The sequence below is a fragment of the Sphaeramia orbicularis genome, chromosome 9 (genome assembly GCF_902148855.1).
Source record: "Sphaeramia orbicularis chromosome 9, fSphaOr1.1, whole genome shotgun sequence".
In the NCBI taxonomy this organism is placed as follows: domain Eukaryota; kingdom Metazoa; phylum Chordata; class Actinopteri; order Kurtiformes; family Apogonidae; genus Sphaeramia; species Sphaeramia orbicularis.
In genome coordinates this window covers 35021472-35042066 of record NC_043965.1, presented here as the reverse complement: position 1 = coordinate 35042066, position 20595 = coordinate 35021472, and the positions used below count along the sequence as shown (strand labels likewise).

Below are 20595 nucleotides of genomic sequence, written 5' to 3'. Positions count from 1 at the left end.
CTCTTCTTTTGCCTCTCTTTTTCTAGCTCTCTCTGCCTCTCTTCCTCCCTCTTCTTTTGCCTCTCCAGTTCACGCTGTCTCTCCTTTTCCAGCTCTCGCTGTTTCTGCCTTTCTAATTCTCTGCGTCTTTCTTTCTCAAGTTGCCTCTGTCTCTCCCTTTCCAATTCTCTTTGTTTCTCTCTCTCATATTCTTGGATTTTTTGTTTTTCAAGCTCTATTTGTTTCTGCATTTCTAGTGCTCGCTGTTTCTCCTCAAACTCTTGCTTCTCCTTCTCAAAAGCCCTCTGTCTTTGTCTTTCAAAATCTCTCTGCAGATCCCTTTCCTTCATCTGTACAAATTGTAAAAGCGCTTGTTTCTCCATTTCAAGTTGCCTTTGTGTTTCCCTGTCAAGCTCTTTTAATTGTCCTTTGTGTCTTTCCATCTCCTTTACAGGTTCTCGTTTCTTTTCACCTTCCATGATTTCCTCTGCTGTCTGTCCATCATATGTCGCTCTGCCTCTCATTATCTTCTCAACTTGGTCTGGACTTTCAAAGGGCTTTGAAAAAGCTTCATTCAATGATGGATTCCTTCTCAAGGGTAAAACCTTCACCTGGGAGCCCCACTGTGAAGAAGAATCATCAAAAGGAACAGTCATGTCCCCCACAGCTGTTCCTGAATCCGCAAGAGAAGGTGTCTCTTGCATTTGTCCAGTCAAAGCAAAGTAGGTTGCCCTGGGTTTCAGCTGTTCTTCAGCCTGTAGCATTTTCAAGTGTTTATCAGATGCATATACATCCTCCTGATCTGCTTCTCTCTGGCTGTTTTTGTTTCGTCCTTCCCTTTGTGTTCCCTTCATCATCCCTTTCTCCAACCCTGCCTCCTGACTGACATCTGCAGTGGTCCATTTCGGCAAAGCACCTACTCTAAGGTACCGAGGCTGCTGTTCTGGCATCGCAGTCACTACGGGTTCTCCTTGCGCTGCTGAATCAGTTCTCTCCACTGCTGGCTTGCTCCCTTCTGAGCGTCTGGAACGAAGGGTCATGGCCTTATCTTCCCACTGAGCAGGGGGTACGTTCTCACTTACTGCCCTGTTCTCTTCCACTGAATGAACAGTGTCAAATGCATGTAAAACACGCACAGGACTTGATGGAGATGGAGGTTCCTTATAAGTAGCAGTGACAAGTTTTCCCTCATCATCCATTTTTTTAGGTAATGGGCTGCTGGGTGAGTCACTAGCCTTATTTTCATATTTATTGTCATCCACCATTAGAACACTGTATTTCTCCACGACATTTTCAAACAAAGATGCTCTAACGGTCTGCACTTCACTGCTTGAATTGCTTTCTTTGGAAGTAGTGCCAATTGACAAATCAGGCCCTTCAGGCATGGAGGGTTTTCTTATCTGCTTCTGGGAATCTTGCAAATCCATAATCATCTTCATATCACTAGGGGTGACCACAGACTCCTCAATCTAAAAAAAAAAAAATGTAGGAGATACACTGAGAAATATTAGATGAAAACAAGCCTGCAAACCTCTGCCTGTTTGATAGACACAGTATTTCTTGCTTCAGAATGCAATACAAGCTACACTAGATACTAAAAAAATATCTCTAAACCAAAGTATTTTTACTACAAGTCAGATGTCACAACAGATGAGATACCAGAAAAAAACTGGAAATGCACACAAAAGTCCGCAATGATTGACTGAATAACTGTCAGTGTTGGTATGGTATTCCCTTGTTCTAGTTTGGCCTCATAACAGTGGGTGTGGTGCAGAGGTGGTAATCAAAGCCTGTCTGTGTTGACCTTTTCCCAGTGATCTCCTCTCTCCATGTTTCATAACCAGTAGCCACAAGGGAAAATTAATGTGGCAGCTGTCTAAGGTTTCACAGCTTAGCACATGTATAGTTTTGTTCTTTTTACTGAAATGCCCCATTTCCTCTGGGAATGGGACACAAACAGGCAGGGCCCTAGACAAGATGCACTCTTATAACAGCAGCTACTTGGGTACAATTTGTTCAAAAATATCACAGATGAGGGTGAAGGTGTGATGGAGATGAAGGTAAACTAAACACTTTGTGCTTCATAGATTGTCTTGCAACAGTTTAAACTATGGCGCAAAATCTTGGTTTAATAGGTAAGTGGCAATGACAACATTTTTTTTACTTTGTGCATCTACTCTGAGCATCCCAGCCACAAATTAAACATGAGTGTTGTCAGTTAATTATTCTCATCGGTATGATAATGCAATTCAGTAAATCATGTATTTTAAGAGGTTTATGTTACTAATTATTTTGATAGACTACAAAAATGTCTCAAAAATAATTTCAATATTTTAATATAAGGGTAAGAAATTAACTTTAGATGAATGAAGCTAGTGCCCTTTAATACTTTGTAAAAATCTGTAAGAGTTTTTCCTCTTAATGGGTCATTTCTTTTCTGTTATCCCTTTCTATTTCATTCTAATAACATTTTACCCATTCTGCTCTTTTGATTTGTTTATTCTTTATATTTTTTTCCGAGACACTGAAAAGAAATATGCAGAGTTCAAGCCTGTTTGAAGGACAGCATGTGACAGTATTTGAGGGCAACATTTGTCATCGTTAGTCACATGAACATGCTAAACATACAGTTAAAAAAAACAACAAAAAAATAATTCCTACAGATCTTCATCCCTCTCTTACCCTCTTTTGGGGACCTTTGCTGATCTCATGGCGATCTGTTGTCTCACTGAGGGAAACACTGCCAAGGTCTGATGACCTCTCAGATGAAAACCTGATGAACATACATTACACAAGACAAAAGCCATGCATGACAATGGAACTCCTGGACGAAGACGCAGGACAGAACAAACAAGACAACAAATGGAAAGCAGCGCTTACCTTTTTGTCAGGTCAAGGGGCAGGGGGCGGGGTTTCAGCACTGGTTTCACAGCTGGACTCTGTGTTGGCGTTGTGTCTACCGTCAGCTGCTTGATGAGTTGTTTGACACCCACTGCTGGTTCAGTTTCAGTGGGTGGCTGCACAGGTGAGTGGACATCTGACCCTTGGCCTGGGGCAGGTGCCACAGCAGAGAAAGATGAATCAAGAAGAAGACTGATTCGTGATTTGATCCTAGCTCCTCGCTTTTCTTCATCAGTCTCTTTCACAGATGTTTCTTCTGTGGTTTTATTGCTTTGGTCTGGAACAGCAGCTTTAGCGCCAACATCTGCACTTTGTGGGGTTGAACTCAGAGGTTTCTCTTGCTCTCTCTTCTGTGGTTGCACCTTTGCCTCTGGAGTGTTTTCCTTAAGGTTTACCTTGGGAGATTTACGGTGCAGAGAAAGACCAATAGATTCAAACCTGGCTGTGAGATCTGCTGAAAGAGGCCGTCTCTCAACCCTGCTAGGTGCAGAAACTGGTGATTCTGCTTTAACTGGGCTGCCAGGGAAAATAGCTGATACAGGTCTGGGCCTGCCGCCTCTAGGCTGAGGCCGCAGTGGCACAGCAGCAGGTTTAGGTTTTTCTTCTCTTTCCTCCTCTTGCCCTATTTGCGCAAGAAATCCCATGGACTTAGCTCTGGTCATTGAGGGTCCAACTTTACTGGGAGACACCGGGTCCTTCTCCTCATCCTTTTTAGTGGTTCCAGACCACTCTGCTGCTGGGAGTCTTTTAAGGCTCTTTGAATAGGACAAGCTTGAAGCACCAGGTTTCTGCTTCTCTGCTGGCACAAGTGGAATGGGCTTAGTGGGGTCTCCAACATCAAGAGGAGGAGCTGGTTTAAAAGGCTGGGCAACTGGCTTGACTGACTGCCCTGCATTCAACTTGGTAGATGTTATAAAGGACGTAGGGGCAGGACGGCTGGGGTTGGTTGAGATGGGCCTGGGTTTGGTAGTGCCAACTGGTTGCTGTGGTTTTGGACTGGATGGAAGATCTGGTTTGTATCCTGCAAGACGGGTGGACTCTGGTCGGGGCTTGGGATGGGGCTTAGGAGCAAGTATGGGCTTTATAGTGGGGTTTTTCTCTACAGCAAAAGGTTTGGGAGTGAGCCGTGGTTTGGGACCTGGGACAGGTTTGTTGGGTTCAGAACTGATGATATGAGACTGGTTCATGGAGGAGATCTCAATGAGGCTCTTATTGCTGGAGTCAGTCAATGGACTCAGGTGAAGTCGTCCTCCTGTCACTGTCCTCCCTACCTCCGTAGCCTGGACCTCCACCTGAGCAGCCATGATCTTAAAAAAGACCTATAACCAAAAGAGAAAGAAAAACAAAATTTATTTAATGCACCTTTTATTACTGACATAGTCAGTGACTGTACTATAAAATTAGCCACACAGCACTTGGTTACTATGGACTTTGCCTGGGGAGTGCCAACATAATTTTACAGGTGAGTGACAAAGATATTTACACAGGGTCATTGATCACTGCAGGGGGTTAAAGCATGAGTGCAATATATAAATTCATGATTTTTTTCTTCCTTGTTCACATTAGAAGGCCTTTTTCACAGAAAACAGTAAGACAGGAACAGCCCAAGAAGAAATAATGAAATCAGTGGGAAAGACAAAGGCCTCTGAAGGTCACAGGTGAACGTTAGTCAACTTAAAAGCATTTTAAAAGCAAACATGAGCTGTCATAACAGGAAAAGGACAGGTGAAATTAAAGCTATGTTGATGAGCAAATACAGCAAACAATCACAGGGGCTTAGAGCTGACTAAACAAATGGGATAAAGCTATTATAAATTACACCTACGTAGTAAAAAAAGATGAGAAATTAGTTTTTTTTTTTTTCGTGAGCACAAGTAAAAATTATTTTGTGCTATCCTTGAGATCATGAGTTTTAGTGGATACTTTAGTGGCAGCTGAAGTTAAGGTTTGTTTATGTATTTTTGGTACATGTGCCAAATGCATTCTGACTTCACACTGGTGTCTGATTTTGGAGTCTAGCCAATGTCAGACATGAGCATGAACCTATCGTGGTCATGAAGTGACCCACATGCACCAAAGAACAATAACAAAGACATAACACAGTCTGTTGTTTAATAAAGTAACCGTGAAGGCCAATGAAGTCAGCTTTACAGTTTAATTTATAATAACTAGCGGCATTGTACCTGTGGTGCCATTGTACTATAGCATGATAAGTAGAACTTGTCTGCCACCACTATCCATTTGTAAACTACCATTTAATCATGCGTTGTCCAGGTAATAATTTGAGCCAACATGTGAGGCATGAAGGGAAGAGCATATATTTGTTTGGCCTATCAAGCATGATTAAATTCATACAGTGGTAGTGAAATGCAGCCTTCACATTGTAGCATCGTCTGCTAGCAGTAGAAATTTCATGAACAGCAGCGTAACCACTTCCAAAAATGAAGTATGGCAGCAGGGATGAAGAATTCAAAGTAGAGAGAGGCTAAAATTGCCCAGCATACCTCACAACACTTGAATACGGACATAAAATGGTGCCTACAAGATAATCACATAATGTTTCTATTCATTTGGTGAGTTTGGCGGCGATTGGACCTGTGAAGGCTGATGAAAATTCGTACAAACGCCCTCCTGTGCTGCAACATCGATCGATCAGATACAGAACGTGTATTATATAGTAGGATTATGCAATGGAAGCCAGTAAAGCCAGTGTAGAGACAAGGATGAGGAAAATTACGTAAAAAATTATCAGCATGGCTTATTATGGTGTGAGTGCCTTGTACTAGCACAGAATTGGTGATATAAAGTGATGCAGAAGTCCCATGAATTCCAACATCCTCTTGAGACCCAGCAACACATTTTTGTCCTCTGTAGGAGGAAAGAATTTCACAGGTTTACTTAAAAAAACAAAACAAAACAAAAAAAAAAACACTGTTCACTGCAAAGGGTATTCCGTAGCAAAATAGAAAATGAAAAATGTATCTGAAAAAACAGTTTCATTATGTTGTTTCCAATCAAGACAATTATTTAATGTAAAAAAAAAAAAAGCCAAAACTTTTACTGTCCTGGGTCTCAGGAGGATATGACTGTTCAGACCTCAGTGGTATTGCAAAAAAAACCAAAAAAAAAACCCCAGACCTATACCAAGTTTAGGATCACATGTAAGTTGTCTGAATGAGAATTAAAAATAAGAATCACTTTCTATATGATTTATTCTTTCCACACTATGTACATGTGAGGAAGGAAAAAAAAACAACTTGATTTGGGCTGATTTTACCTTCAGTCTGAACACTGCAGTACAGTGCAAAGTTAACATATTTATGATTAATATTTCTTAACTGGGAAAAGTACTAATGATGTCAAATAACTTCAATGTAGGGCTGCATGATTAATTGATTTTAAATCAAAATCAGATCATCTAATTATGACCATTTTTAAAGAAGGGTAATCGTTGAATTGAACTTCATCTCTCTCATGTCTCCGGGCTGCGTGCCTTCGGGTTACTGTAGGCTCCTAATCCTAACTGTGAGAGCAGTCTCCACAGGCTTTGGTCTCCACACACCAGCACAAAAATGCCATTTGCTGAGGAGAGTGAGAGGCTAAAAATAGCGAGAGCAATTCAGTTGTGTGGAATTGGTACGGTTTCCGATGAAGACCAAACCATTCCTTGCCTCAGCCTGAAGGCGGTATCTGTCAAAGACAGCAGCACAACCAACTTATTTCAGCACCTCAAATTTCATCACAGAGTGGGAGCAGTGCGTTGCATTGCAGGTTGCACATGAAAATGACTAAAACGCCACCATCAGCCTGAATCAAAATAGAAAATCGAGTTTTTAGAGGTGAAAAAAAAAAAAAAAAAATCAGGATTTTAGTTTTGGCCAAAATCGTGCAGCCCTACTTCAAAGTAGACCACAAAACTGTATGTATAGCGTTGGAGTAACTTAATATTTGCTCTGTGTGTACCTTTAAGGTGGAGACAAGGGAGGGACTAGACTATTGTAAGTGTCATTGTTTTCTTTTTCCATGTTGTAACACAGGCAAATCAGGCTCAGACACTAAATGGGGGATTCCACTGAAAAGTCACACCAGACTGCCAATGAATGTCCAGCTCCTCCCCTAATGAATTTTCTGCAGTTTCCTTTTAGACAACGCTGCAACTTTAAGATTGCAGTGAAAAAAAGAGACAGTGTTGATTTGTATCTGCTTGTTTGAAACATTAAGATAATACTAAGTTGTGTATTATCAGTTGTTTTTGTAATCAGTGCAGAGACAGACAATATATCTAAGCAACTTACATGATAGCCCTTTAAGAAACTCCCTCTACACATCTGATAATGCTTTCCACATGTGCTGAGACACTTTGTTATTCAGACCAGCAAGTTTTTGGAGGAGAAAAAAAACATAGTGGGTCTAAAAACTATGCACAATGTCAGCATATCTTACCTGTCCAGATGTCAACCGTCGGCCGAGGGTTTTTGGTGGTTTTTGTTATAACCAAGCAGCGATGTCATATCACAAGAGGAAGGAGGTGAAATAACCTAGAGGGAACATACTTTCGTCAGTAAAGCTCACAGCTGTGTACCCATCAAGGCTACAGCTAAAATCACAGCAGAGCTACAACAGGAAAACCCAAATGCTTCTTGACTGTGGCGTTCTCACGCCTCCATATAGAAGCAGACAGATGATACTGCGTACACTGACACAGACCTCAGTAAACACAGTCACACCCATACATTTGAGCCAATGACATAAGTAAAGGTATTCTTAAAAACAACACAATACACAAGGAAATCATTAGCTGGCTACTGCTGTGTATTTATCTTTTCCTGTTTACGTTATATCCTCCATCATCGTTACCTGCATTCACGCTCACATTGCTTGCTATATCTATGTAAATACAATCTCTGCATGTTTAAACTCTGAATAGTGGTAGCATTGCTTGTGCTTTTGTGTGTATAAAGTCTAGATACCCACCTTTTGTCAATGTACCCCAGACTATGTCCTGCATATGAAGAGATTAGCTATTACTAAACATAGGAATAAGAATACAGTATGCCAAACTGTGATAATTCAAGGAAAGAGAGTGTTTATGCCAAAACAGTGAGATGTCCTTAGCTAACAAAGATTGAAAACTTGAACTTTAGATGTTGACAGGAAACGCCTTTGCTACAGAGGAATGCTAAACATTCAGTGCAATGGTGGGCTGAGCAACACAGCAGGGATTATTAAGTGTCTGATCTGCACTGCTTTAGATATGAGAATCCTACATACTAAGACTCACTACTAAAAGCCACAAACAGCAAATGTCCAAATGTCCAGGTGTTGATTTATTTTAACATAATCTCTCAGTAGAGAAATGTCATGGATTTCTGCAAATGCTTGAACAAAATGCATATGGAAATATAAGAGTACATATTGGGTAACAGCTCTGTAAAAGGGTAAGACATATAGCACTAGCTATGTTTTGACTCAGAGTCTAAATGTAAAGATATGAAGTCAGTAACCTGGTTCAGCCAGTTATAGAGGAAGTTTATTCACCCAGACAATAGACAACATCATATCAACTTATCTATTGACAGGAAAAAGCAGTAGTATAGCATTACTAAATGAACTATAATGAAGGTTGGCAAAGCCTATCTTCTAAGTCCATTAAATGAGCAATGCAATAGTGCAGCACATTCAGTTATCAAATAGGCTGTCTGCTGCCATCCATAAAGACCCCATGACCACTTAACCTGCCTGGATACTGCCCCATTTGTCACTGTTCATAAAGAACAGATTTGCATGATTAAGGTAAAGATTTAAAGGATTTATTACCATCAAAAGGTAAAGTCACTTTGAATTACTCTCAATGAGTAACATTAAGCCAAAGTAAAAAAAAAAAGAGTAATAAATGACATGCAGATAATTGATTAGATTAATTGATGTTAACACAAAGCATTTGTATTAAATTAGTTAAGCAAACAGACAAAAGTGACTTCGTTCAGCAAATGTACTTGTGATTTATAAGCAGGTCTCAGTCTGGAATTTGCAACAAGTGTTAGCCTCCTTCCTGTCCTGTCTACTCACCTTGTATCGTGGACAGGACCCGGTCCAGTTTAGCCCAAGAGTGAGATGGCCTACTCAGAACTGGGATGCATATGTTGCAGAAAATACTATGCACAACTGCTGAATGACCATGATGCTTTCAGACCAAACCAGGACCAGTGTAGTAATTTTAGAGCCTTGAAGTAACAGAAAAATAAACCTATCAACAGCTTACTGGCTAGCAACTGTAAGCTAACAACTCAAGAAGCTGAACTCGCAAAATGGAAACAGACTGAACCTGTCTTTGATCCGAACTGGAGACAACTTACCAAACGGGAAAAACAGTTTTGTCTCTTGTCTTGACGAAAGAATTCCAAACACAAAATATTCCGTTTACTAAACCGGATAATTACGAGTGGCAACAGTTGGTTGAAATAGGGGCTAGCAGACTAGCTAACTTAGCTGGTTTACTTAGCTAGCCAACTGGCTATCCCGTCTCAGGTTGCAGTGTTGTTGACAGGCTCGACTAGACAGCGCTGAACCAGCCGCCGGAGTCTGACTGGTGGCCGGACACCAGAGTCAAGAGCCCCGGGAGCAGATAAGAGCTCCGGTGGACGCCTTCAGAGTAAAAACACCTGACAGAAAACGGACATGAGAAGTGACGGTTAAAACTAAGAGAAAAAAGAGAAAGATAGCATCTGAGGTTCATTCAAACAAAAATGCAGTTTCAATCCCATTGAACATTAACATTAAGCAATTAGATCGAATTAACAAATTCACCTGTTACCCATATGACATTTTCCGTGCTTCATGTTTTAAAAAATGGTGGTAAGAATATCAGTTCATTCAAGAAAACAACAAACAAACAAGTAAATGAAACCGCTGGGATCTATTTGTTTGAAGTAAAATGCAGTTTTAATCAAAAGGACTGGGTGTACAAATATATGACACTTTTCCTGCTAATATAAAAGTGATTAACACATTAGTTGTTAACACAGTATTTAATATTTATTTACTTACGTCTTTGTCTGTAATTAAAATAAATAACGGCATACTTCCTCCGACAAATATTTCTGAGATATCTTAGTAAATTTTAACAACTGACATGGATTTCTTATTTCTTTCGATGTCAGAGACTCAAAATAAAATTCATTTACAAATTAAAAGACTGTACTGAATTAAGAAATTTGGGTTTGGATATACAATATCCATTCTACAATAAGAAGAAAATACACATTCACTATACACAAGTAATATTTTTTTAAATACATTTGCAGGCATTTACATAATTCTTTCCAAAATATTACACAATTAGCAGTCATAGAAAATCTTGTTCAGTCTTGCTCAAAGTACTTTTGCCCTAAACATTTTGAAATCATGAAATGTAGGTTTTTATGTATTTTTATTTCCAAAATAACATTTCATCCGTGAGCGACCACACTCTTAATGCAGCTCTTAATTTGTAAGGTATCTAAAGCATTTCCGGTCTGAGGTGCAGGTAAATGTAGGCAGTGTGCAGCATCTTCAGCTTCACACTACACTGAAAACGAGATAATGTGATCGGACTGTAATAGTATAATCAACTCATCACAAGTATGTATAAGTAGTTGATCATTTTTTGGGTAAAAAAATAAACTGAAGTTGATAATTCTGACAGTTGGAGGTTATATAGAAGAGAGCTCCATTGGTCTATAAAATATAAATTAACCTAGTTCCAATTATCTCGGATCAAGAGAGTACATTTCATTCATGTTATTGGTTACTGTCTGATATCATGTAACGTATTTGAGAATAAAACAGACCAGCGGGACAAACTTTCATATAATTGATGGAGCTTTAAAAATTAGGATGCAAGTCCTGCCCTCATGTGGTAAAATTAAAGTATTACAACTAAAGAACACCCGCTTGTACACATCCACATCATTTTAACCAAAAGGTGATCTTTTATCATCCATGAAATAATCAAGCACTCAGTTCATTGATTGTGCATAATTGTTTATTCATCTCAACAGACTAGTTATGTTCACTAGCCTCTAACTTTAAACAAAATTAAAAGTGAATTTGAGAAGCCTCGAACAAAAACCATAAACCCTTTTTCCTCATGTTTCACAGGCATTCCTTAAATGTCAGGTATTGTCCAATTTCACACATGTCCAACACTGAACTTAAAACAGGGAGTAATGTTTAAAGTTAGTAAACTTTCCACAAAAGAAGATGAGAGAAAAGAAACTCAAAAACAGCAAAGTGCGTATTTGTGGGTTAACTAGAGTCCACCAGACCTAATCTCGTATACAATACTGTTTTGTCTCACAATGGTTTTAGAGCAGTATGGATTCATATTATTAATACAAAATACAAGGACGTCGATCTCAAAGCAGCAAAGATGATGAGTGCAGTCCAGGACTATCTGTGATAAACACTGAAAAAATAGTTGTTTTGCTTCTGTTTAACTGAAGTACAGTTTCAGATTGGTAATATTGAAAGCACCAAGTATCCTGGAAAGACTTAAAGGGTGAATGTACCTGCAGCTGGCTGACTGCTACTTCAATATAAAACACCCTTCATTAATCTTATCCATATTACTTGTAGATGTAATTATCTGGGTCGACCTTAGAAAAGTGGGAGTAGCAACCACCTACGATACAAATGAGGTGTCTTGCAAGCCACAAAAAGCCAGGGGGCACACATCATATGAGAGCCAGCAGTTTGCTATATTTATTTTTTTTTGCTTTATTTAGCATCTGAACTAAATGTTACCCATAAGGCTTTCAGTGTGACAGGAGGTTGCTGCAGCGCTTTGACCTACTTGCACAAGAATGTGAATTAAACTGATGGCATGACATCCAAATGATGTATCTGTGAACGGAACAATGACCGAAGCAGCATTAACTTTGGCTACATACTAAAACCTGCTTCCAAAGCTTAAAGTTCCAAAACAATTACTTGCATGAAGAAAAACAAAGAGGATCTCAACTCAAGAGAGTAAATGAACTTCAGTGTTGTCTACTTTGTGTGAACCATAGAAGTGCTGAATAGAAGCTTCTGCTTTTTCTTTTTCTTCTTTCCACCTTTCTCTTCTGTAAGAAAAGACACAAAGGATGAGAAATACTGCAGCTTAATACAAATAACAAATACACACACACACACATATATATATATATACACACACACACACACACATATATATATACATATATACACACACACACATATATATATACATATATACATATACATATATATATACATATATATATACATATACATATATATACATATACATACATACATATATACATATACATATATATACATATACATACATACATATACATATACATATATATATATATATATATATATATATATATATATATATATATATATATATAAATAACAACCATGAGACATTGGTATAGACGCCAGACCTGGGTCGACCACAGGTTGCGGGAAAGAAGCCGGGCCATTGTCCAGCTGCAGAAGAGCCTTCTCAAAAGCCTGGCTAAAGGAGTTCTGGAAGCTCGGCACTGGGACTCTGTCTGAGTTGTCGCTCTCTCCATCGCTGTCGGCTGCTGGGGGAGCTAGCAGCTTATCTGCACGGTGCAAAACACAATGCTCACTTTCAGAAAGCCTTCAGGGAGTTACACTGTTCAGCTGCTATAAAAACTGGTTTCACAGGAAAGGCTCTCTAACACACAAAGCCTCTGAAATTTTATCCACACATCATGTACTCAATGAAACACACCAATGACATATGCAAAGGAAGAACAAAGCAACTCATGAAAACAGAAATACACTGTTTTGTTACAGCAGCCCAAACACCAACACACTCCTATTATGTGTTCTTTATTATAATAAAAGTCGAACAATTTCTATGCCACATTTGACAAAGATTTTTATGTCGTTATACAGCACAAACTCTGCAGAACAACTTAGAAAGCGTTCTTAAAACTCTGATAAAACTCTTCAATTTGCACATGATGTGCACATTGCCAAACTGTTTGGCAGTCAAAAATTAAGTATTACTTTTAACACACTGGCTTGGTCAGGTTAGTTATTTATGCATAAGGCTTCCAACAGTAACAGTCAATGTATGCAACATCTGCTGATGAAAACGACCTCGTATGGGCTCTATGCACAGCCCCACTACTTCCTGAACTTCAGGTAGCTCCTTTATTTCCTGTCTTTCATTATTAATCCAGGTGTGTCTGACCACAGTAGTCACAACAAGAAGTAGCAGACACACCTGGATTAATCAGTGTGCCCAATAATGAAAGACAGGAAATAAAGGAGCTGCCTTAAGTTCAGGAAGTAGTGGGGCTGTGCATAGAGCCCATTGGACTGTGAAATCAGCAGTGTCAAACCTTTTCACTGACTCAGCTGACAGATGGTAGACTAAACACTGCCGAGTTAATTTTAGGTGTTCACACAAAAATCAATGACTGCTCTACTTCACTGTGTCCACTCCCACTCATTTTATTACGGTTTGGGAGTTCATGTAATTCATGCAGATAATACAACACAATACATATCCACAAAATTAATCAAGAATAGAGTATTTTCTTTTTTTGAGATAATGCTCAAAAACCCAACAAAGTAAATACCAAGATACTATTAAAAATTCAGTTGCTGTGAAAATTTTGTAATGTCTTTTTCTATCGTACAAGCTGCCACCACTTCCAGAGGATTACCTTTCTTTGGAGTGATCCTGGGCCCAGAATCAACTCTGGCTTTCCCATCTCTTAGCATCTAAAGAGGACACAGTCAAGTAACACCACTTCAGAAATGGGCTACATCAGTAGCACTTCAGTTCATCTTATGTTCACCCCTAACGTCAAAGCAAGTCTCTGTCTCTCACCTGTGCAAAGGACATGCAATGCGAGTCCTCCTCCACACTCCCCACAACTGGTGAAGGACTTTGTCCATTCAGACTCGGAAACACCATACCATCTGAAGCAAGAGAAACAGTTCTCATTTGAGATGATCAACAACAGCATGTTCATTGTAAAATGGGCCTGTAGCTCATCGGCATGTTCTATCAACCAATCAATCAATAAGAAGCTGAATCTGCGAGGTTGTCAGGTTCTGCCGCTGCGTTGGCATCCTGTGGTCTTAATGCCAGAGGTCGTGTTAACTGAAAATATTCCGTCATTGACTGATTTTCTTTTAAAGACGATGGAAAATTCTGAAGGCCGTCCATCACTTTGACAGATTAAAATACTGAAGGTAATGTACCAAAGAAAGGTTTCACACAACACTGTGAACAGAACCTGCTCGCAGGATTGCTGCTCTGTCTCTCTCTTAACAAGGCATTCAACAGTCCATAACAGCATCCTACCTGTGTATAACCCTACAGCACAACCATTCACAACTACGCTGAATACAACACCGGTACTTCTTTCAAATGACTCACTGTTAGTTCACCTGTTGTAGACCCCCTGTCCAGCTGGTGGTGAGTGTGCATATTAATCAGTCATTGTAAAGTCTTGTCTCGTTTAGCTGACTTTAGCCAAAATTATATGCTACTTTGCTAGCGCAAAATGTCAAGACAGCCGAGTCTCCATAGTTATGTTAAAAAGCCCAGTAAATGTGATGGCATTGATAAACACAGTGAAGAAAGAGGGACTGATGCTGTGGAGGATGAAGGACAAGCAAGTAATATGCCAGTTCTTATGGCATTTGGCGTGCTTTACTTTCACTGGAGGATAACTCAACAAATTAAATGAAAGTCCATATATGACTTCCTATCAGTGCTCACTAGTAACTATATTGATATCTCTAACCATTTCCATGTTATGAGCCATCAAAATATGGCCCATAATACGTAAAGGCATATTTTTAATAATTGAAAAATTTCTCAAAACTGTGAATAACCTTTATAGATATTGTCCCAAGGAAGCTACATAAAAAATTTGAAATTAATCTGACCAGCAGACAAAGAGTGCCGAACACATCGCCTTCACAATAGTGTGTGGCCTACCAGCTGCAGATGAAAAGTTGCTCTTACCATTAGAGGGGCTGCAGCTGAGGGGTGAAGGAGGGGCAAATGAAAAGTCTGGTTGAGCCAGGGGGCTGCTGTTGTGAGGTGGAGACCCGAATGCTGGGAAATGCTGGAGGTTTTCCAGTCCAATATGCACCTCAGGATCTTAAGAACAGAAGAATCAACATTATTTGTTATGTAGTGATGGATTTGTGCATGACATCATTTATTTTTTATTTTGAGTGTTCCTGAGACTGTCAATTGCTCTATTATACTTACATTTACCCTGTTTCTTTCTCTCTTCAATTTCAATTCGCCTCTCTCTTCGCTTCTCATCCCTCGCTTTCTTCTGTCTGAGGCGTTTTCTGATGTCCAAATCACCTAAAAAGCACAAAAAAGGTAAATACAGTGAACAGTTAGAATCTACAGAACCACCTCCTGCAACTATAAACTAACTTTCTGAAATGAGGTGAAGTGTTCTGACCTGCAAAACTGTCCAGTGTTTCTTTGGACAGGAGTGGTGGCTGTAGGGCCAGTTCACAGATGCTAAACTCACACGTGAGCGGCAGATGCTCAAGATAGCGATGCCGACGGCGGATCTCCTGGAGCGGAAAAGGGAATTCAGGCAAGGGGTAAAGGAAAGAAACATACAAATCAGAAAAAAAAAAACAAATGAGTTTATATGTGTGACACATGGAAGCACAATTTTAATAAAGGAAATTCCATAGTGATTTGAATATAAATCTAACCATAAATGATCTAAATGATCTGTGCTTTGTGTTTGCTTGCTCACCTCAGTCACTGTGTGCCCCACTATCTCCACCACTGTGGCAGTGATGGTGTCAGGACAGGTTTCAAAGCTGCCATATTCGCGTGTCAGACAACGCACATTCAGAGAGTGCAGGAACATATGCTGGCAGTCGGCAGCTGGAGGAAGACAGATGGGAGACCAGGGCAAGGAAAATAAAGCCAACCTTAAAATGCAACTGACAAGGTACAACAATTCATGAACCATCAAACTCCATGCACTGCTCATGTTGTACCTTGAAAATCCAGGGAACAGTGTGTCAGACATGAATTTTAATATGTTGAATCAGTATATATCTGGGTTTCTGCAAGTTTCAACAAGATAGACCTACAGACTAAAGCTGAAAAAAGACTTTTTAAGACTTCTTTTAAAAACTACAATGAAAGAGGGACCTGTCTCACATCCAGTCATGATGGAGCCAGACTTTGATGATGTCCCAGACGTAAATACCGAACAATACTTTCTATTCAGGAGGTTGTAGCAGCTTTTTTATGACTTCCTTTGTACTCACAATCCCTAATTTTAGTTTTTCCTTTACATATGATACCGTGAACTTGAAATTTTCTCCACTCTTCAACTAAACACTAAATCCCACAAGCTGTCTGTCACAAGTCTTGTCAAAGTCATATAAGACATTATATTAAGACACTAACTGGCCACAACTAAAAATCATCTTCCCAATAAAAAGGGGCCAATACATCTCACTAAAAACCTTTTTAAATGTGGAGTTGGAACTACTACGCATAACCCACCTTGGTAGAAATAATAGAAGGGTCCGTGCTCGTAAGTGGCTAACGGACGGCCTGTGTTTTGCTTCTTTTCAACGGGCTGAAGCTCTTCTTCCACCACAGCTTCAGGAGCCTCCTCCAGCACACTCTCCAGTACACCTTCAGGGAGCTCTGGAGCGGTATCCTCCGTCATCTCTGCAGCAGCATCCTCCAACATCTCTGCCACCTCATCATCAAATGCAGACGAATACTGCAGCACAGGCTAACAGTTCAAAGTAGATATATATTTAGTGACTATGCACAACTTAAACAAGCGTAAGTTATTGAATCTACTGGATACAAAGAGCATTAAGGCTGGTTATAGTCTCACCTTGGAGCTGCTGCTGCTGATGGTAGATACTACTTCCTCCTCCAAAGAAGCAGGTTCTTCAAGAGTAAGGGACGACAAGTCAAGGCTGTCTCTCGGATTTGCCTTCTGCTGCTTCAACAACATTTCCTCTCTCTCCTAAAACACAAAGTAACAAACAATCATGCAACAGCTAGACAGTTTTAAAGTCCATCATGAAACAAATGTATTTCCGATTTTTTTTTTTTCCCCCAGAATTTATGGAAAATTATTCACATAAAACTAATGTGTGTGCATAACTGACCTGTAAAAGACAAAGGGCACTCTGAATGAAGCAGGCCTGGCCGTCCTCCTCCAGACTAAGCTGAGCCTTCAAGACTGCTTTCTCTTCTGCCAGCATTTCCAAGGTCTGCGCTGGGGATATCAGCAGCAGCTTGGAGTAAGGGCTAAGATGTGCATCTAGAAAATACAAATAAAGACAGTTTTAGTGGTAATATCGGGGAATTTGCACTTTTTCTTTTTGGTATTGCAAAAGAATACATTCAAAGGATAGGAAATTTCCCTGCTAAACAGAACTGATACTACAGAGTAATGACTTTCTAGGAATGAAACAAAATCAGTCAGAAGCTGTGATGATGTGATTAGAAAATGCACAACCACAGAAGCAGTTACAACTGACACACTAATTACAAATAACTGCTCATTCACTTTCAAATTGCAAATACTGTATGCACAATGTGACCCTTAAAACTGTATCTGAAGAAGTTCTGTTGCATGAAACATTACTTTTCTCTGATGTAAAACTACTTCATTAGCAAACTGACTGTGAGAACTTCTCACCTCCAAAGCGAACAGGTTCCTCCACCTTCACCCACTTGGAGAGTGGCATGGCCACCAAAGCCCCCTTCTCCCTCCGCATCAGGTGCATGGTAATTACATCACCAACTGCATACTGCCTGGTCTCCATAGCAACCACACTGCAAAGAACAAAAAATTCCCACTATCAATCGAAACGCAAACTCAAATTTTCTCATCGAATGAATCACAGTTTCTTTTGTCACATACCTCTTTAGATCAGCAGTGTGAACCGCTTCGTAGCAGATCGGGCACTTGGACCAGGTCTTGTCACTAAGAGACAGGTAGTGCAGCATACATGGCCAGCAGAAAATGTGCCCACACCGGGTGATGTGTGCTGCCACAGGAGGAAAGAGGCAGATGGGGCAAGACGGCACCTCATGGCTGTAGATACGCTGAAGTCAGAACAGAAACAAAAGGCATGAATGTGTAACTGATTGATTATCTAGTCTGTGCATGTACTGGTCAATGTTTGACTGTGCTAAAGAAAGATTTGTTTGAGTGGAACTTACCACTTGCTGCACACAGTCCCAGTTGACCAGAGTGTCTGGATCAGTGAAGTGAGCCTTGTAGTCCTGATCATCGGCCACCACAAACTGACAACTGAGACACACAATTATGTAAATTCCACTAGTTCAGCAATAGTATTTCATATTAAGAATTGCACTAAGTGGCTTACTTGGCTTGCAGAAACAGCTCCTTGTTGAAGGGCTTGTGCTTGTGGCCCCATTTGTTTCGACGGCCCCAACAGGCGTGGCCTCCATCTCCGCCACCATTACCTCCACGAGGTTCAAAAGTGAAGTTCAACAGGTGGTTCAGGCTTATTTTTTTCGGTCCAGCAAATTGAGCCGGGCTAAACTCTGCCCGGCGCGTCTCTGCTACCTGAAGAGGCAGAAGTGTATACAAGTTTATTTTGACATAAAAGAGAGGCTCCACTTATGGTACAAGTACTAAATATTAAAATGATGATTCTCGCTACTGTAATGTGTTTACAATTTGAGGAGACAAAGGAAAAAATGTAAACTATAAAGAAAGGCAAGGTTTGCTAGCATCACAAACCTCCTCACGTCGTCCTCCACCTGTAACTCCATACTGACGCCCTCCACCTCTCTGAGGGGGTCTCTTGTCAAAATTCTTGCTTTTCTGTGAATTGGTGCGACGAGGGCCTTGGAAACTGTCAGCTTTGGGAAATGCAGGCTCACGTTTGCGGCTATAGCGTTTTGAACCTCCATTGTTTTTACCTTCTGAAATGAGAACAAAAATAAATATTCAGTATCATCAATTTGGAAGAAAAATGAATTCTGAGTGCATTTTTGTGGCAAGTTATTGTACAGTGGTAAATTGTTTCAAGTCCACTGCACTTTTTTAAAAAATATGGTAAATTAATATCACTTCACTCCAATATTTGTCTGTGTAGGGTTTAACTCTTATAGTTCTCACAAAAATCACCTACTGAAGGGAGAAAGTTGCTCCATTTGCTTAAAAAAAAAAAAACAGCAGACGTTGCATGACCAAAAAATTAGAATGCAACTTTGTTGAGTACGTGTAAACCACCATTGCACAAATATTTAACATGAAAGGGAAGCAAGACATAGTTACTTGCCAGCAGAAAACCTTTTAAAAACTAACAGTTTGAATATTTGGAGTCTAACTTCTTCAAAGAGGATGGACTACAAGATGTCAAAGGTTGTTCCAGGGAAAACTCCATGATGAAATGAAATTAACTTTATTAAATTTTTTTTTATTTAAATTTTTTTTCTAGAGCAAAATATTTGAAATTATGTCTTAAAACAGGGCAGTGGGTTTTAAATATTTTAGCCACAGACGTACATGAACACATATTCAACCTTTGACAAACTGTGCAAAGACAGACATTCTAACCAATACAATCAGGACCTTACTGACCAAATAATAACATAATAGAACCAGCATATAAATGTAAAAAAATAGGAGCTTTATTTTTAGGCAGAAATTATTTGTTGAAAAAGTATCTTGGTGGCCGTACATATTGGAGATACGCTGCAGTAATGCAGTCTGCAGATCCAAACAAGGAGTTGTGTGCAAATATAGGTGAAAGCTGACTGTCTGACTGACTGCTGTTGGATCAAATGTTTCGACAGCGACGTAAGGCCGACCAGATAAGCAGCCTGTGCGCTACTGCTAGGCCCCAACAGGCCACAGGGCAAAAGTGCAAAAGCAAACACTGTGCTTAACAACTTCACTTGTATTTCGCGTTGTTAACTGCTGTTTCACCTGTTTTGGGTTTAGATTCGGCCGATGCTGGACCTGTGGAGCTGGAACGGGGCGGAACCTTGTTGCTGGTGCTGCTGTTGGTGTTTTTCTCCATGTTTGTCTCCGTGCAGTGAACGGTGCTGAGGCCGAGCTCCGGGCAGAGAGCCGCCGAGCTCTCTAGCATCAAACACAAAAACGGAGGAGGAAAATGGGCTGCAGTGAGTGCGGGTCAGGCGACGACGGCCCTGATTCATTTCTGTCAAACGCGGAGACCCCATCACGGCGACATCTTGGCAACAAAACAAACCGAAGAAAAAACAAGAGACACGATTTCGGCGTCTCAAGTTATGTAGCCTGAAGAAAGAGAGGACGAAATCTCGCCACGCGGGGCCAAGACCCCCTAAATTGCGGGTTTTTTTCTTGCTACGGAAAACAATATGCACCCAAGAAGGTGTTAACGGTTTTCCGAAAGCTACAAAACACGATTTTTTGAAGATTTTGATCAAAAAAATATATCCGACACACGTAAGCTGCACTAATGGCGACGGGTCGCCAGACAGGAACCTGAGAGACCCGGATGTTTCTTGTACAGCCTGCATGCAAATCTGTTTAGCAGAGGCCCAGCTAGGCATCATGGGAAATGAAGTCACAGTGTTTTGACGGCTACCCCTGTGTTGAGGAATAGAACAGCAAATTTTGCTCCTGTTTTGTTGTGGAATAAAGCAGCACGTACGTACTA

General features: G+C 40.2%; 2 protein-coding genes across 6 annotated transcripts in view; both read right to left on the bottom strand.

The window, feature by feature from the left end:
• The window catches only part of LOC115426104 (trichohyalin), a 32923-nt gene extending 23462 nt beyond the window's left edge, over positions 1 to 9461 (bottom strand). For 4 of the 5 annotated variants that reach the window (XM_030144066.1, XM_030144068.1, XM_030144069.1 and 1 more), the window contains exons 1-5: positions 9237 to 9461; positions 7324 to 7418; positions 2860 to 4199; positions 2662 to 2752; positions 61 to 1448 (exon numbers count right to left, since the gene is read on the bottom strand). In XM_030144066.1, the coding sequence (XP_029999926.1) occupies positions 61 to 1448; positions 2662 to 2752; positions 2860 to 4184 (2804 nt within the window). In that variant the 5' untranslated portion in view covers positions 4185 to 4199; positions 7324 to 7418; positions 9237 to 9461. The remainder of the gene's footprint in view (positions 1 to 60; positions 1449 to 2661; positions 2753 to 2859; positions 4200 to 7323; positions 7419 to 9236) is intronic. The other variant, XM_030144067.1, reaches the window with a different exon arrangement.
• A 1424-nt stretch (positions 9462 to 10885) lies between these two features.
• rnf10 (ring finger protein 10) lies at positions 10886 to 20433 on the bottom strand. Its single transcript, XM_030144071.1, has 17 exons — positions 19878 to 20433; positions 18684 to 18868; positions 18304 to 18506; positions 18137 to 18227; positions 17835 to 18019; positions 17610 to 17746; positions 17074 to 17228; positions 16794 to 16928; positions 16448 to 16685; positions 15681 to 15814; positions 15372 to 15489; positions 15167 to 15268; positions 14915 to 15052; positions 13766 to 13857; positions 13599 to 13656; positions 12336 to 12500; positions 10886 to 11984 (listed from the first exon to the last, which is right to left on the bottom strand). Exons 1-17 carry the CDS (start codon positions 20038 to 20040, stop codon positions 11911 to 11913), a joined length of 2373 nt encoding a protein of 790 aa, XP_029999931.1. The 5' UTR covers positions 20041 to 20433; the 3' UTR covers positions 10886 to 11910.
• Between the last annotated feature and the right edge of the window lie 162 nt (positions 20434 to 20595).

Bases quoted from the DNA above. Each gene is read 5' to 3' on its own strand.
- rnf10 (XM_030144071.1), bottom strand. From the start codon at position 20,040: ATGCTAGAGAGCTCGGCGGCTCTCTGCCCGGAGCTCGGCCTCAGCACC. The intron at 15,815-16,447 runs GTGGGTTATGCG...GTCTTCCTCCAG, and splicing joins CTTCTATTATTTCTACCAAG to CTGCCGACTGCCAGCATATG. The intron at 15,269-15,371 runs GTCAGAACACTT...TGTGCTTTTTAG, and splicing joins AACACTGGACAGTTTTGCAG to GTGATTTGGACATCAGAAAA.